This window comes from Eretmochelys imbricata, chromosome 4, assembly GCF_965152235.1.
Source record: "Eretmochelys imbricata isolate rEreImb1 chromosome 4, rEreImb1.hap1, whole genome shotgun sequence".
NCBI lineage: Eukaryota > Metazoa > Chordata > Testudines > Cheloniidae > Eretmochelys > Eretmochelys imbricata.
Window position 1 is genome coordinate 23336007 of NC_135575.1, and position 16918 is coordinate 23352924.

The following is a 16918-nucleotide window of genomic DNA, read 5'->3' on the forward strand; positions in this document are numbered from 1 at the left end:
TCTTGTCAACTGCTGGAAATGGCCCACCTTGATTATCAGTACAAAAGGCTTTTTCGCCCCGCTTTCCTGCTGGTAATAGCTCACCTTACCTGGTCACTCTCATTACAGTGTGTATGGTAACACCCATTGTTTCATGATCTCTGTGTGTGTATAAGTCTCCCCACTGTATTTTCCACTGCATGCATCCAATGAACTGAGCTGTAGCTCACGAAAGCTTACGCTCAAATAAATTTGTTAGCCTCTAAGGTGCCACAAGTCCTCCTTTTTCTTTTTGCGGATACAGACTAACACAGCTGCTACTCTGAAACCAGTTAAATTTGGGTTGTCTCCCAAATAATCATCTCCTAAGATCTTTGGGCAGCGTCTGTGCATAGTGCTGTAACCAGCAGACCTTCCCAAAAATGCAAAGGCAGGCTCTGGAAAATGTATTGCAATCAGTCTCATTCACTGAATAAGTGTGAAACAAAACCTGCCGTGTGCACAGGTTGTTTAGCCTGACACACAGTCATGCTTCGAATGGTGGAGGGAGTGACTGGGAAACTAACAGACACCCATATTGTTATGGAACTGCCTCTAAATCCACACCATATTTTCCTTTTGAGGAAACCAGCTTCTTCCTGATCTTTTTTTTTTTTCTCTTTATTTAATGCTTTTAAGGTTACTCAGGAAACAAATATTTAGACTTTGTGCAAAGCATTTGCATGGAACCTTGAACACCCCTTTGATCTTAGCCTGAGTTAGGGATTCAGGAAGTACAGTGAATGGGGATGGAGGATGTTCACGCAGCTACAAAATTTGAGAACCCTTTCCCTTAATTTTTGGCTGCTTCTCTGAACTGAACCCTTGGAACCTTTTGATGATTGCTTCTTACTAGTAAGAATAGAGCAGCATGATGGATCATGCAAGTGAGAGAGTCCATGATCCTAGGTGGCTTGTAAATAAAAACAGGATATTAACACCACCACAAATGACTCCAAAGATAGTATAAAGTCCACTTGAATTGAACATTTAGGATTAGCCATAACTTGGTGGTGGTTATTTTGCATTAATAAAGGTCATTCTGATGCCTGAGAGTGAGACAGCCTTGTAACCAGGGCCAGCCCTAGATCAAACGGCACACCAGGAGAGGAGCATCTTCGGTGCCCTCCCTCTATTTGTTTAACTTTTGAATACCTTATTTTTTTATTGCATGTGTAGCCAATTTCATGACTTTGATGCATGGTTTGCAGGTGTGATTTATCCCTGTTATATAAGATGATAAATTTGCACGATAGGATCTGTAGTTATTCATGCTAACAACAAAAACACCCCCTCTCCCCCAAGCCCAGCACCCCAGATGCTTGCCTGGCTTGCTGGTCCCTAAATCTGGCCCTGCTTGTAGCATCATTATGAGCTCTTGAGACATTTGGGAGACCATTGTATTAATCCAGCCTGCAGGTAACCAGGTACATACAGAGCAAGTACCAAGCAGTCTGAAGGAAAAGATAGAAGAATGACCTAGGTATAAATTAGGTGAAATAATAATTTTCTTGTCCATAGTATCCCTTCGTCTATTTGTTCCTATGCTAGAAGGGGTAGCTTTGATTGAGCTAGTGCCTAGTGCCAGGGCAGCGGGAGGGGCTAGCTGCCCCAAGTGTGTACCTAGGGCCCTGCCACCACCTGTGCGGCTGCAGCTATGCTTCTATTCTTAGTGTATGAGCTCGATCAAAACCAGAATGGGTATGAGTACCCTAGCTGGAGAATACACCTCCAGCTCCAGTGCAGGCATGCCCATAGGCTACAAACGCTTTTGGACAAGGATTGGTTTTTGCTTTATGTTTGTGCAGCACCCAGCATTATAGGGCCCAATCCTGACGGAGGCCTTTGGGTGCTATCCAGGGTTGCCAACCCTCCAGTATTGTCCTGGAGTCTCCAGGAATTAAGACTAGTCTTGAATTGAAGATTGATGTCATGAAAGGAAACCTCCAGGAATACATCCAACCAAAATTGGCAACCCTGGTGCTACCATCATATAAATATTGATTTCTAATAGTCTATTGCACAGATAGTAAAGGGTCTTTGTAATGCTAGCAATATGGGCCTTAGTTCTCATTTACACTAAGGCCCCTTCTGCTCTGGCAGTATAGAAGGACCTTAAACAAGATGTAAATTATATGGTGTAAAGGGACTTTAGTGTAAATGTGCATCAGGTTCATGCTTCTACCATGACAGTCACCATGAGAGTCAAAATAACACCCAAATTCTGGATCATGAGACTTATTGACATGTTGCATATAAAGAAAGAAGAACTTCTGGGGCCAACATTAGGTACCTAAAGTTAAGCACCCTATTTAGGTGCCTGCATATGCGGTTGTGCGTTTAACTTTGTGCACCTACATTAGAAAATTCTGACCTTTGAATGTAATAAGCTTTTGTGTTTTCAGACACAAGGATCACTGGTGCAGTTTCTTTTCCAAAGTGTTCTGCAGACAATTTTTCCCTCTCCACCATGGATGTAATTAAACTAAGTGGAAAGAGTGCCCTTCAGGAAATGGAAGCAGTTGTTACAGTATAGCGAGACATATATTGTTGGTGCAAAGGTAAAAATGTGAACTGTAACTATGAACATGTCTCCTGCTCTGGGGCTTTTGTAAGCTAGGAAATTCAGGGGTATTTGGGCTAAATTAAATTAAATTAAGGCTAAAAAGTCCATTTTATGAGGCACTTTTCAGCAACATTTCGTGCCAAGAAGCAGTGCAAAAATGTTTTGGCTTTTGGTTGTTTTTCATATAAACCGCTATTTACTACTGAGCCTGCTTTTATTTGGGAAGTTCTGACTGCAAAGATGTTATTTACAGGAGCACTGCTAAGTGGTTTTTTTTTTTAATAGTTTTTCATTTGTGTTCTTAGAAACATGGAGATAACATGTCTGCCCTTCCCAGTTTTGTCCTTTTTCCACCTGGAAGACATTGATCCCTACCCCTCCCACCTCCTCTTTATTATGGGGCACAAGCCAACAGAGCTTCACATTGTTTTTATTCTGTTGTTATCTTGTCTACCATCAAGTGAAGATGTCACCAATGAAGTCAGTGCGGTGTCTGGCATGTGGCTTTGCTAGTTAAATTTAGCACCCTCTGGTAGCTGGGTGATTTCCCCCAGGCAGTAGCACAACTGGGATCATGAAGTAACAATGGCTGTAGTTTTACTTTTTGGTTAACAGAGCTTTAATTTTAAAATTATTAGATGGCATCGTAGAAATTAAAGGGTATGCCATATACAATCAGACTGCTGGTCCATCTGATGTGGTGTCTTGTCTCTTTCAGTTGCCAGTAGCTGATGCTTCAGAGGAAAACAAACCACATGGCACTTACAAACGAATGCAATACTTTACAAAGGACAGAAGAATCACTCCTGAGCCTCCTAGGGGATGAACTTGCACCTGGGAGCAAGAAGAACTGATTTCTATTATCTTTATCTCAGATGGCTAGTTTATAATAGTTTATAGTGTGGAAAATTTGGAGCTGTCCCCCTAAACTAACAACCGGAAACTTTCACTACAAGTGATACCTTTTACTGACATCGTAAGAACATTAGGGGTGTGATCTTGTAGTCCTGATACAAGCAAATTCCCCCTGAGTTAATGGGAGTTGGCCTGTGTGAGGACTATCGGATAGTAAAGGTGTCCAGAGTGAGTCTGGAGATGTGCTGTGTGTTTATGTGATGGAAGTACAGTGAAACCTACACCAAAAAATCATCATGAGGCAATCTCCTACCATCAGAGACCACTGCAAAGTGACCCCAAACCTAGTGAATAAGTTCTGCTCCAGCTTTATTAGGAGATGACTTCCACTAAACAACCACATGTGGTCGCTTCTAGGAATAGTCATTTCAGAGAGGCTTCAATGTACATATAAACCACCCCAAGGAGTGATGGGCTCAAGATGAAAAGTTCAGCTCAAGATCTAGATCTAAACCTACCCAGAGTCTGGGTGTATTTGGCTCTCAGGTTTTGGTTCAGGCTCACGTCTAGTTTAATGGTATATAAAAAAGAATGACATTGATACTAACACCGATTACTACTCCAATCCATGGTCAGAGCATCTGCACAATACAGTATCAGACAAGCCACCTACAACAGCTAAGACAAAGTTCTGATGGGAAATACTCCATCGAAAGAAGGAAGTCATGCTACGGCAGGAGAGAGGAAGATGCGGGGGTGGGGGAGGAGACGGATAATGGCCACATGTATAGGCAGATTGGAATTTTCTACAGAGGTCAGAGGAACTATTGTCAGCTCCTGTCGCTATACTGAAGACCTAGCCCATGATTTTAGAAAAAGATAGCAGGTTGCATTTTGAAGCATTAGTAGTGGATTTCTACAATGAAAAATAACCATGTTTTAATAGTCTAACACCACATTCCTGATGTTATCCAAAATGGAACTAAGTGTTGTTAAAAGATCATGTGTCAAGACAAGTGAATAGCAGATCTTGCCTGCATGCAATGAATTACATCCCTACACAATTGCATTTTGCATAGTCCCAGTTTCTTTGTGGAATGTCCACCCTATGCAGATTCCAGAGAGCTATTTATGTTGCCCCGTGTATACCCTCTCATGCTCTCCAGATTTAAGCATTTTAAAATGGTAAATAAAAATAGCACACTGATCCTTCCGTTCCATTCTATCAGCCAGTTTGCTTCGGCTTTCGGTAAGCACCCACTTACTACACAGCACCATCCGTAGGAGGGAGATCTTTACTATTACTGTACGATGTTTCTTGCTGGTGGGTAACCACAACTGACAGACATGAGACAAGTGCTAAATTTACATCAGCTGATGTTGCATGAAAATATATAGCAGTTTACTGACAGTCACTTTACGTCCTGTCCCTGAATTATAGCAAAACATCACTGTCGATCCTTAGCTCTTATGAAATCAATACTTCTATAACCCCGAGCACTGCATAAACAACAGAAACAGGCAGCCTGGTCAGCCGTCACAGCAGTGTTCAGAAGCACTGCCCTCTGGTGGTAGTTTGGATATATAACCTGCTTACTATGAATACCCTATGTGGGGGGGAGAAGGGGTCATAGGGTTAACCCTTGGAAGACAGGGTTCTAACAAATACCCCAGAAATCATTACCTATAAGTAACCAAATCGTCATTTATGCAAACGGGTGGTTACTTAATAAACTGTAGTGTGAATAAAGTTGTAAAGTGTCTGAGCTTCACCAAATAATTTATGCTGTTGTGCTTGTGAAATTCATAGGTTCCAAGGCCAGAAGGGACACTGTGATGATCTGTTCTGACCTCCCATATAGCACAGGCCAGAGAACTTCCCCAGAATCATTCCTAGAGCAGATATTTCAGAGAAATAAATAAAATCATTCATAATCACCCAAATAACAATGCGTTTAGCAGGTTTAAAAGTTAGTTCGTGTGCTTAGAGATATTGGAGCAATTTGCATAATAAGGTGGTACCCCTTAGGCCAAAGATTGGCTCTCACAAAGGGGAAAACGTATGTTTTGAAGGACAAAACATCATGATTTATTTTTTCTATGCAACGTAGTATTCATTTCTCCAGTGCTTGATTAATGGATGAGCTAGAAAATGTGGGTTTCACTGAGCTCAGTATGGAAGGCAGCATACTAGTGGTTAAAACAGGATTACACATTGATTTGCTCTGCATTATGTGCAAGTCACTTAATCTCTCTGTGCCTCAGTTTCTCGCTCTGTTCAAATAGAGGTAATACTTGCCTAGAGAGTTTTGATATTCTTGGACTAAAGGTGCTATGCTATTTAAGGGCTTGACCCACTAAAGGTCCAATGAAGTCAATGGGAGTATTTCTGTTGACCACAGTGGTCTTTGGATCAGTCCCTAAGTGCAAAGAAATATTAATTATTATGTATAAATACTTAGTTTTTCCAGCATCACTATAATTAATATTCAGGCCAAAACTTTCAAAAATTAGTATCTAAAGTTCGACTCCTAAATCCATATTTAAGTACCTAAATAACTGGGCTGGTTTTCAAAAGTCCTAAATCACCGGGAGACACAAAGTGATCAGCATATTTGAAAACCAGGCCCCTCAGAGCCTAACTTTAGGCTCCTATTTTTGAAAATCTCGGACTAAACAATATAGTTCCCTTTACTTCTTTTTTACGTGTAATCCTTCATTTATATTTTTAGGTACTTATACTAAAGAGTTCATGAATGTACAGAATTGAAAACATTAGTAATAAACTACAGCAACTTGACTTCAAAAGTGGAGATTCTTACAAAGCGTTTAAATGATTCATTCTAGACATATAGGTTCAGAGTTTGATTATACACTTTTAGAACTATTACTCAGGTAACACTTAGGTCACGCTTATAATGCATCTTTCCTCCATGGATATCAAAGCACTTTACAAACAAGAATTAATTTTCACAACATCCTTGTGAATTAGGAATCTACAGCAATATTTCAAAGGTCCATATATTGCTATCAGCAGCAGCCGTATGCATAAATTCGGTGTGGGATTTTCAAAAGCTCTTTGCATTGATCTAACGTTTTTCCTACTAAGATCAATGATTAGAGTTAGGCTAGTGCTGAGTATTTTTGAAAATCCCTCCCTGATGTTCAAACTGTGCTTTGCACAGTATTTCTAATCATCCGGCAGAAGAGTTCATTGTCCCCAGTCTACTGTACATGGGCTAACTAGATTAGAATAATGGGTGCCTGTGAAATTCCTATTAACTAGAAGTGCTGGGTAACAGACAAAAGATGATACCTTGTCACAATCGATGTTCTAGTATGCACCTATGTTTAATTAAGCAATCTGGCTTTGTCTGAGATCAGAGAGAAAGAGAAAGATGCCCTTTTCCCAACAGGTTAGAAATTAGAATGCTGTTTTGCTTTCTAAAATACTACTTGGACTTTTCTTTCTGTGTCAAATTAAAGTTAGTTATTGTGTTGAGGAAATCAAGGTGGGTGCTTAGTGATTCTTCAACACCCAACAAATTAAGCCTGGTCTGTCTAGGGCAATACATTTAAGGAAGGCTTTGCTGGAATAGTATTGAGACCATCAACTGGCTTGTACCACTTCACTCTTTTACAACTATGGAGTTTCAATCCACGCTGTCCCTCACTTCCAAAGGCCACCACTACTATAGTTCACTCTTGAGCAGTGGGTGCCTTTAGTCCTAAACACGTCCAAGAATCTGACTGCACCTGCTTTAAAACTTAACTACATCAAAGTACTCTGGGGTGTATTTGGCACCAAAGGTACCCAATGTAAATGATTGAATTGACATCAGGAAACATCCCTGAAGGCAGAAATGAAACTGGGAAGGAGCCAGAGGAGTGGCTAGAAGAGAACAGGGAGAAATATGGGAGATAAGGCAAAATCTTGTTTTTACCTAGGGCTCCAGTGACTCTATGGCCAACCCTGCTTTCTGGAAGCAGAACACCGACTGGGAGATTTGCATAAAAATCAACATCCTAATCATTTATATGCAAAAGCTAGTGAGCCTGTTCTGCTCCCAGTGCCCAATGTGCAATCCCATTGAAACCAACAGGGTAACACACACACATCACTGAGAGCAGAAGTTGACCCATTCTTTTTTAAGGGTAGTTTTTTATCCTCCGTGACACATTAACTAAGAGCTTTTCTCTCCCAAGCTTGGAAGGAGGAATGAAAGACTTCTGGACAGCTGTTGATTCTACCTTAAACAAAAGTAGAACACGTATGTGCCCTGAAGTCCTCCTACGTGATACTGAATGCTGTGTATTCTAACTGTACTGAACTAAATGATATTGAACATAAGTAACATTTTAACCATGGAGTAGCTTTGTTTGCTTTGAAAGCCACAAAACCAAAGAGGAAGTGTAGGAGAATGTGGGCAGGACAGTGGCAAGAAACCTCATGACCTCATCCTTTCCGCCTCCAGGGGATTGGCTGGCTGATGTCTGGAACAGCATTTAAATTCCAGAAGGCTGCAGATGTCAAGCAGTAGAAGAGGAGAGAAAGGGAAGTCTGAATCCTTTCAGAGCAAATTGGCTTGAGCTGCTGCACAGTGAAAGCTAACAACAACCCTGTTAGATTCTACCCTTCTGATCCAGAGACCACGAAAGGTAAATGCACATTTCATTACCTACCATTTGGTGCTGCATTAAGTTTTTATTCACATGAACCTCAGGCAGTAGAATTTTGAATAGTCTAGTTTTTAGTTCAACTTTAAAAACATTCTAGTTCCTCTGCTGAAGGGTGAACCGTCAGAGCCGTAAAGTTGTCTTAAAGAGGGCTGCAGCACACTTTGTTAAATTATGATTTTAGATCTGTTCGTACATTTAGGGATGGAGGAAAGAGGTGGTTTAAATTCCTGCCACTGAGTCAAGTGCTGGAAATTTGAAGCTGCCATTTGAAAACAAAAGAGTGTACTGACAAAATGTAATCATTGTCGTGTCACATGCCACTTCTTCTGGCAGACTTGCAGGGCTTTGAATGAGCGCCCTGGATGGGATATTTTACTTTTCTTTTGTAACAATTGAAATTTCATTACTTCTATACAGTATCTGTTTAATGCATTGTTTAGAACATAAGAACAGTCATAAGTGGTTCAGACCAATGGTCCATCTAGCTCAGTATACTGTCTTCTGACAGTGGCAGGTACCAGATGCTTCAGAGGGATGAACAAAACAGGACAATTTATTGAGCTATCCACCTGCCGTTGTCCAGTCCCACCTTCTCGCAGTGAGAGATTTAGGGACACCTAATGTATTCTTTACTTAAAACCAAATATCTCTGCCTCAAACTTCCGATTCTCATAGACTCTGCATGGGCTTTTTTGTTTTGGTTTCGTGTTCTGTTTTGTTTTTTTAATTTGTCCTTCAATACCTAATCAGATACATGGCCTCTTGGGTTCAAGTTTATGGAAAGACTTGATCTACCAAAAAGCAGCTTTTGTTCATATGAATTGATTTTTGTATTCATTTTATTGCAACTTTAATTCAAATTCTGTTCTGAAAACTAGATCTATACTAACTGTAAGGGGGACAAAAAATAATTTATCTTGCTTTCTCTGTTTGTATGAAACTAAATCTGTCCTTTATTAGCATTTTTCTTTTATTCCTAATGCTTTTCCCTCATTAGCTCAAATCACCAGATTGCAGGACTACATTTTGTGAGGAACTGAACGTCGTCAGCTCCTAGCTTAGCACTTTGAAGTGTCAGGTTTTAAATTCTTTACACCCCTTCTGGTGTGGGATTATTGAGATTCTGCTCCCCTCCTCTGATTCGCTGCAGAACGGGGCAGAGGGTGTAGAGACAGAGAGAGACACAGAGAGAGAGAGAGGTTGGCATGGAGAGTTTGAATCCTCAGTGGAAATTTCAGCTGAGCACAGTGAAACACAAGGAGAGAATCAAAAAGCCTATAGAATGTTTGCAATTTTTTCATATTATCAGCTCACAGTGACAATATCTTTTCCAGGTATAATATCACAATGAAGATTGCAGTGTTTTGTTTGTGCCTCATCAGCATTGCCTTTGCATTACCAGTAAGTATATCAGACATGTAACAACAAGAAAAAAGTTGTATATTTCCTTCAAATATTAATAGTGAATGTATACTGAAAATTTCTTTCCTCTCTTCTCCCCGCAAGGTGAGTAAATCAAAGCGTCATGCCATCTCAGAGAGCTCTGAAGAAAACCATGTAAGCTTCTTTTACAATTCATCTTCTCTATCATTCACTTACTACTTATTTAATCATCACCACGTCAGCTATGTTAAATTGTACTTTCTGATTCATTGTAACTATAGCTGTTCACAAAACTTTATCTAACTTGAATTTTATGGCCAGATTCTCATCTAGTGTAAATCAGTATAGCTTCATTGACTTCTGTGGAACTGTGCCAATTTACACCATCTGGGTATCTGGCCTAATACCTTTAAAAGACGTGCCCTTGCGTATCTTTATAGATCCATTTGTTTAATCACAAACTTTTAAACTCAAGCTTTTTTTTTTTTTAAAGGAGTTACAGTATGGCATAGTCTTGATGATTCACACCAATCACTGTGAGCCAGATTCTGATACTTTTATTCATCTTGAGTAGCACATTACTCCATGAATGGACCCACTAATTTCAATGGGACTGTTCTTCGGGTATGGTACTACTCAAGGTCAATAAGGGTATCAGAATCTGGTGCTGTAAGCTCACCCCCAAATCTCACAAGTTACCGTAGAAGTGGAACTAATGAGATTTAAAAATCAAGGACACCTCATTATAACACAAACATGTTTTGATACGTTTCACTTGTATATTTATATGCACTACTCCACAGGATGCTATTAAATGTATTGCAGAATATTTTGGAAAAGTCACAATATATTTAAGGATGAGTTTCATATTCAAAAATAGATAGATCTGCATTAAATGCATGGACAGAACACTCTGATAAATGTATAGAAGAGCCCACTATCCAAAGGCCTGATCCTGTGAAGTACTCCACCTCCTCAGCTCGAATGGATTCGAAGGTGCTCAGCACCTGACAGGAGGTGCTCTGCACAACGTAGGATAGTGTCAAAGGAAAGGTTAATTTATGGTGTATTTGGATGTGTGTGCCTGCATGTATTTGTCAAATAGTTCTAAATCACATACTGCTGATTTAATAAGCACACACCACACTTTGCCCTTATACTCTGTGCCGCCCCAGTGAAGTCACTGAGACGCGACCAGATATGTTAGTCAAGAGAGAGTTGGGCTCCGACAGGCCAGAAAATGACTAGCCACAGCAGAAGTGTTCAAAGAGGGGAGGAAGCCAGGGCAATCACAGTCCTTGCATAGTAAGGGCTCCCTCCTACTGCATCTGAAGCATTGGCCACCCCAAATGAGCACAGAGTGGTAATGAGGAAGTGGGGACATAATTTCTCTCCCTCCATGCAGCTCCGCAGGTGCCCAATGGGGAGTATGTGGCACCCCTTATGTGGTGTGGCAGAAAGCATGCTCACCCTGCACCCTGGATCCCTGAGCTCCAGCCTGAGCCCAAACGCAGTGAAACAGCCCTTCAGCTCATTCCCTGTGAGCCCTGGCACAGGCCAGCTGTAGGTTTTTCTTTGCTGTGTAGACATACCCTGAAGGAGATTGTGCCTCCTAATGATCACACTGGGACATTGCCACTCCACACAGCTCCTTTCTTAGAGCTATATCAGTCAATGACATTCTCGTTTCTTACCTTGAGAGAGAAACCCTGTTTGGGCAAGGGACTCTTCTGTTTTTTTCTTTAGAAAATAAATGACATAATTGGTCCAGGTGCCAGTTAATGCTTAACCCTTGTGCCTCACATACAATGATTGCCTAGTAACCACAGGTAATCAGGTCACACACCAATACAGGCTCAGACCAATGACTGCAATAGTGATAGCATGCCTGCAGGGTTGCAATGAGTAAGCTAATAAAGGCACTGGACCTGATTCTCCTCTCATTTACATTGGTTTTACACTGCTGTAATGACATTGACTTCAATGGAGTTACTTTGATTTATAAAAAGAAGAGGAGGACTTGTGGCACCTTAGAGACTAACCAATTTATTTGAGCACAAGCTTTCGTGAGCTACAGCTCACTTCATCGGATGCATAAAGTGGAAAGTATGCATCCGATGAAGTGAACTGTAGCTCACGAAAGCTTGTGCTCAAATAAATTGGTTAGTCTCTAAGGTGCCACAAGTACTCCTCTTCTTTTTGCGAATACAAACTAACACGGCTGCTACTCTGAAACTTTGATTTATGTCAGTGTAAATGAGAGGAGAATTAAGTCCCTTATTTGATTATATGTATTTTATGTAGAGAGTGGTGCAACCCACAACATTTGGATCCAAATCCAAACTTCCCCAAAACTAGGAGGTGTTTGGTTCTGCGGGTGGAGGAGGAGAGAGTGTTCTGACTATTACTGACACAGGAACCAGCTGCAAAATTCTGATCTGAACCTTCACAAGGCTCAGGAATGTTTACCTCCAGGAGTTTGGTACACACCTCTAATATTATGTCCTTTCACATCTAAATGTATATTTGGATTGTGGACTTCTTCTGCACTTTATTCCCATCTTAGTAAATGATTAAAAACAAATGAGCTCCAAAGGGAGCAGGAATTTCACATGCCATATCTGTGTGAAAATGAGTTCCTCTGATTAAAGCAGATTCACCATTTGCGTTCTCCTCAAGTCATATGCTCCTATATGCTTCATCTTGAATTGTGACCTTGGTTCTTATTATTTTCCAGGATTCCAGGAGCCATCATTCTCACAGACATCACCACCAGCAGGTGCACACACAATCACGTATGAGACCAGCACAAACACAAGAACTTCTGGTGCCACCTCAGCAGGTATCTAAAGCCACACTATACAGCTACCTGCAGAAATGGTTAGAAGAGAAATTTATAGAAACCCTGCTTTGGTAGGAAAATTTTGTACAGTAAGAAAGGTAGCATATAAGACCCTTACTGATAGCCACAATGGTAACTAATGCAAGCATGGAGCTTCTATCATCTCCCAGAATAACAGACCTAGAAGAAGGTTAAAATTAGAGCAGGTGGAATTTTTCTAATTTCCTACAAAAATGTGTCACAATTCTTGTTGTTGCCATTTTTAGACCAGCTGGTCAAAATTTCTCAAAGTCGAAAAAATCTGAATTGTTTCCACAATTTTTGTGGGAAACTTGTCATAATTTTTTTTTACCAGCTTTATTAGGTATGTTTCTCCACATTTACATGTACTTTTCATATTCTTTTTCAGAGCCATTTTTCTTCAGAAGAAAGTGTTGAGGACACAGAGCAGCAGGTAAGTTTTCATTGACACCTCAAGCCTTATTGTATACAGCACAGCAGCAACCCTATCACAATATCTATTTTTTCTAACAACAGCCTCCTCCAAACTAGTTCTTCAGACATCTGTTTCTAAGTTAAACAGAACTCCTGGCAGGATCGATGAAACATAAAGCAAGCAGGTTTCTAAAATTTGCACAGCAGCTTACAGAACCTGAGGCTCTAGTCTCCTGCTGCAAAATGTAATTAGCTTCCACTGAAGGGTTGGGAGAATGGGATCTGAATAACAAATTATATTGAAGAAATCAGCATAGTAGATCCCCAAACAATCTACATAGTGTTAAACCAGAGGGATCCACAAGTGCGTATTTGATGGACGTCAGCCTCTAAACAAATTCTGCATCTGTAGTGAAACCATTTATGACAAAACCTCAATTAATGAACAAACCTACTCAAACATACATAAACCTGAAGGACAAATCTTAGGACAAATCATAGTCTCTTTGCTCAAGGAATGTGTCTCACCATGGGAGTAGCCTGGAGCTGCTACCACATTTACCATGCCATGGTAGGATCTTATCTGCCTGCCTCAGCTTTAGAATGTACAACAGTGTCATATACTTTGAGGGAGCCGCAAAGAGACACTGTAATAACCTCACATCTATAACAACGCAATTGCATGCTGCACTATTAAATTGTTTCTATGCTTTTCAGAGCCTTCCCAAACGAGCAAGTGTAAGTAACGAAGATGATGGTGATCATGATGATAATGATTCCAATGACACTGATGAATCAGATGAGGATATTGTCACCTATTTTCCCACTGAAGCCCCAGTAACTACGCCTTTAACTCCTGCCGTCCCCACAAGAGGAGATAATTCAGGCAGAGGAGACAGTGTGGCCTATAGAATGAGGGCAAAAGCAAAGCTGGTAGACGTATACCATAAGGAGAAGTCTAGCAAGCTCTACAAAGCTTCAGGAAAGGTAAATACCATTTGGCAATGGTTCCTGGGTTACCATAAATGGAGGATGATGTTCAAAACGGAAATTTCTTTGTGGGCATTAGCTGTGGAGGGGATTGACAAGTCACAGGCAAAATTAGAGGGGTGTATTTCCACTTGTTATGGATACATAACTCATTAAAGTTAATAAGTATTATATTCCTATATGCACTGAGACAGAAAAATAGTCCCACTGTTCCAGGTGGCCAGCAGCCACATAGTATAATCATGTGTGAGACCTGAGGCCAGTACTGAACTGATGTTTCGTATAGTACTATAAAACATTTGTTATAGCTCTGTAAATGTACTCGGTGCTTTGAAGAGCATGGATAACCTCGGGGGCGGTGGAACCAGGAGGGTAAGTGCCCTCGCACTGGAAATATTGTGGGAGCTTGACCACTGCCTAAACTTGTGCACATCTTGTGAGTGGGTGTGTGGGAGGGTGCAGTGGTGAAAGCAGGAGGAAGAAGGGCTGGAATCAGGATGGGGAGCAGGAAATGGGAGGGGTGGAATGTGCCCAAGAGCAGGTAGGAACCCCCAGGACCCTCCTTCCCAGCCTGGAGCAGGCTGCCCTCAGCCAAGTCTCAGTACCTCCCCTTGCTCCCCCTCTGATCTCATGCCCTCCGTCCAATAACCTATAGGTTTTGAAGATCACCTGTTAGTCTCTAAGGTGCCACAGGTACTCCTTTTCCTTTTTTTAACTCAAAAGGCATGCCCTGTTTCAGTGAAGTATTGCAGTGTTCAGTGATTCATTGGCTCCTCATAATCTAGGATGCCTGTTCATTATGCTTTACCTTTATGTTTGGCACAGTTCATCGTACATGATGTCACAGAGGAGGATGACAGCACACCAGATGCAGAAAGCCAGCAGGTGGATTCCTCCAAAGCCCCGTGTGCTGCATGCCGCTTTCCAGGGAAATTTGACATGAGCGTGGAACTGGATGGCAGAAGTAACTTTCAGGACAGCAATGAAGTCAACAGGAGGTCACATGATAAGAGCATGGAAAATGACAGCCAACAGCAGCTTGACAGTGTGGAAGCAGACAGCGACAACAGCAAACCTGATGTCACAGAAGACAGTCACATGAGCAATGAAAGCACAGAACAGCAGCAGGCCCAAACTGAGGACCTGCAGCAGGTTGATGTTGTTGCTGAAGTCAATGACAGCCGTCAAACTGCTGAGAGCACTGAAGACACTCAAGACCATAGCAGCATTGAAGACAATGAAGTCATTCTTTAAAACAGAAAAAAAAATCTTTTTTTTTTTTTTAGTTAAGAGGAAACATTCATTTCAAGAATTGTTTGCAAATGTAAACACATTGTGATTTTGATCTCTAGCTGTAGCAGTGGTTAGTGGCAACTTTATTAACCAGGCAAACTCAAGTATGTTGTATTAGCTCTCCTTTCCATTACAGAAATGTAAGCCCTTCTACTGCGTATTTTACTGTGCTTCTGTTATGTGATTCTGTTATGTGTTTGTGATTCTGTTATGAAGAGAAATATAGAGAAGCAAGAGAAATATAGTTTTACACACAGAGCGAATGTTACCTGTTATGATACTGTACTTTAATGGTTTTAGAATTCCAGTGTATATTTTGTTGTATTTTGTGAGTTCAATAAAACTACAAAACCCTGTACTTAGTGTCAATGTAATTATTGGAGACTACACATCATACTGATCTCACCAATTCTTGCTCAGAAAAAATGAGCTATTTGTTTTGATGAACATTACCACTTTAATTTCCTAAAATATGAACGATATTTAGTCACAAAAGTTTTAGGAGTATACAAATGCATTCAAAATTAACAGGGACTTCTTCCATTATCACAAAGAGTTATCCTTACTTTAACAACAAATTGTTCTTTTAAAAAAATGGAATCTTATCATCACTATTTATTTACACTCACATTGGCTGCTAATGTCACGACTTCAGATTTATCCCGTCCCCACAATACACACACAAATTGACTGCAAAATAATTTAACTGTACCCTCAAAATATTATTTAACATATTGTTAAAATTAAATACCATGCTGCCCACTATGGGCCCAGTTCTGCTCCCAAAGAATGCACTATCAAAAACTTTCATCTGCTTCAGTGGGAGCACAATCAAGCTCTTTCCTTCTGTCTATCCCTTCTATACTTAAACTACCATTTCTGCTTTTTTGGTCTTGCATGCTAAACTGCGGCATTTCAGTTGCCAAAGTAGTGAGTTACTCCAGTTTTAATCCTACACAAGTCAGTGATTGGTGCTTTATGTGGCAGTCTCCACCTCCCGATAGAAATCCAAAAAGGAGTTTGTCATGTGTAACGTTACCTAGTAACACAAACAAACAAACGTGTTCCCCCAAAGATTTTCTCAAACTGTCCCTATTTATACAAGGACTTTGTAAAATTCACATTTTGGATCCACATACTAATATTCTCCTTTTGTATTCAGCAGCCACTAAACAACAATCCGACATATTTTTGCTTCGTAACAATGGATAAACCAGGACAGAATATGAAAGACAGTAGAGATTTTTGGATCTAAAAACTCTCCATGAAGCTGCAATAAATTTTCACTTTAGTGAGTCTGTAAATGATTTCAAAAGGGGCCTTGTTTTTGTTTTGCATTTCACATTTTAAACTTAAAAGTCTGACAAGTATTTGAATTTTTTAACTAAATCAGTAGCTTGCAAGTATTACTTCTAGTGGCATGATTCTAAAGCTAAAAAATGTTAATTTCTCTTATGTGCATGTCTTGCCAATAGCAATACAGTGAAAATTACTTCTGTGTTGAATCTCAGTTTTGAAAAAAGTACAGAATGAGTAAATTTAATCCAATTATGGAGTACATTTAATCAACTGCTAAAAGAATTTGTGTCCATACGGAATATTTACTCTGTGACAAGAAAATGACATTCTAAAACATTTAAATCATAGTCTAGGGCAGAGGTCACCAACTGGTTGATCACGATCAACTGGTCGATCCTGGTTGATCGACTGGTTGAGCCTCTGCCAGTTGATCGTGATCTCCGGCCGCTAAAAGTCCAGCGGTGCAATGGGGCTAAGGCAGGGTCCCTGCCTGCCCTGGCCACATGTTGCTCCCAGAAGCCCTTCTGCCCCAGCCCGGAGCTCCCTCCTGAACCCAA

At 40.5% G+C, this 16918-nt stretch overlaps 1 protein-coding gene across 1 annotated transcript; it reads left to right on the top strand.

Annotated features, from left to right (window-relative positions):
• Positions 1–7991: 7991 nt before the first annotated feature.
• On the top strand, positions 7992–15023 carry SPP1 (secreted phosphoprotein 1). The gene is made up of 7 exons (XM_077814377.1): positions 7992–8098; positions 9454–9520; positions 9626–9676; positions 12240–12344; positions 12754–12798; positions 13497–13766; positions 14595–15023. The coding sequence occupies exons 2-7, from the start codon at positions 9467–9469 to the stop codon at positions 15021–15023; spliced, it is 954 nt and encodes a 317-aa protein (XP_077670503.1). The 5' UTR covers positions 7992–8098; positions 9454–9466.
• The last annotated feature ends 1895 nt before the right edge of the window (positions 15024–16918 follow it).

Coding starts and splice junctions, on each gene's coding strand:
- SPP1 (XM_077814377.1), top strand. CDS start 9,467: ATGAAGATTGCAGTGTTTTGTTTGTGCCTCATCAGCATTGCCTTTGCA. Junction 9,521..9,625: donor GCATTGCCTTTGCATTACCA/GTAAGTATATCA, acceptor TCTCCCCGCAAG/GTGAGTAAATCAAAGCGTCA. Junction 13,767..14,594: donor TCTACAAAGCTTCAGGAAAG/GTAAATACCATT, acceptor TGTTTGGCACAG/TTCATCGTACATGATGTCAC.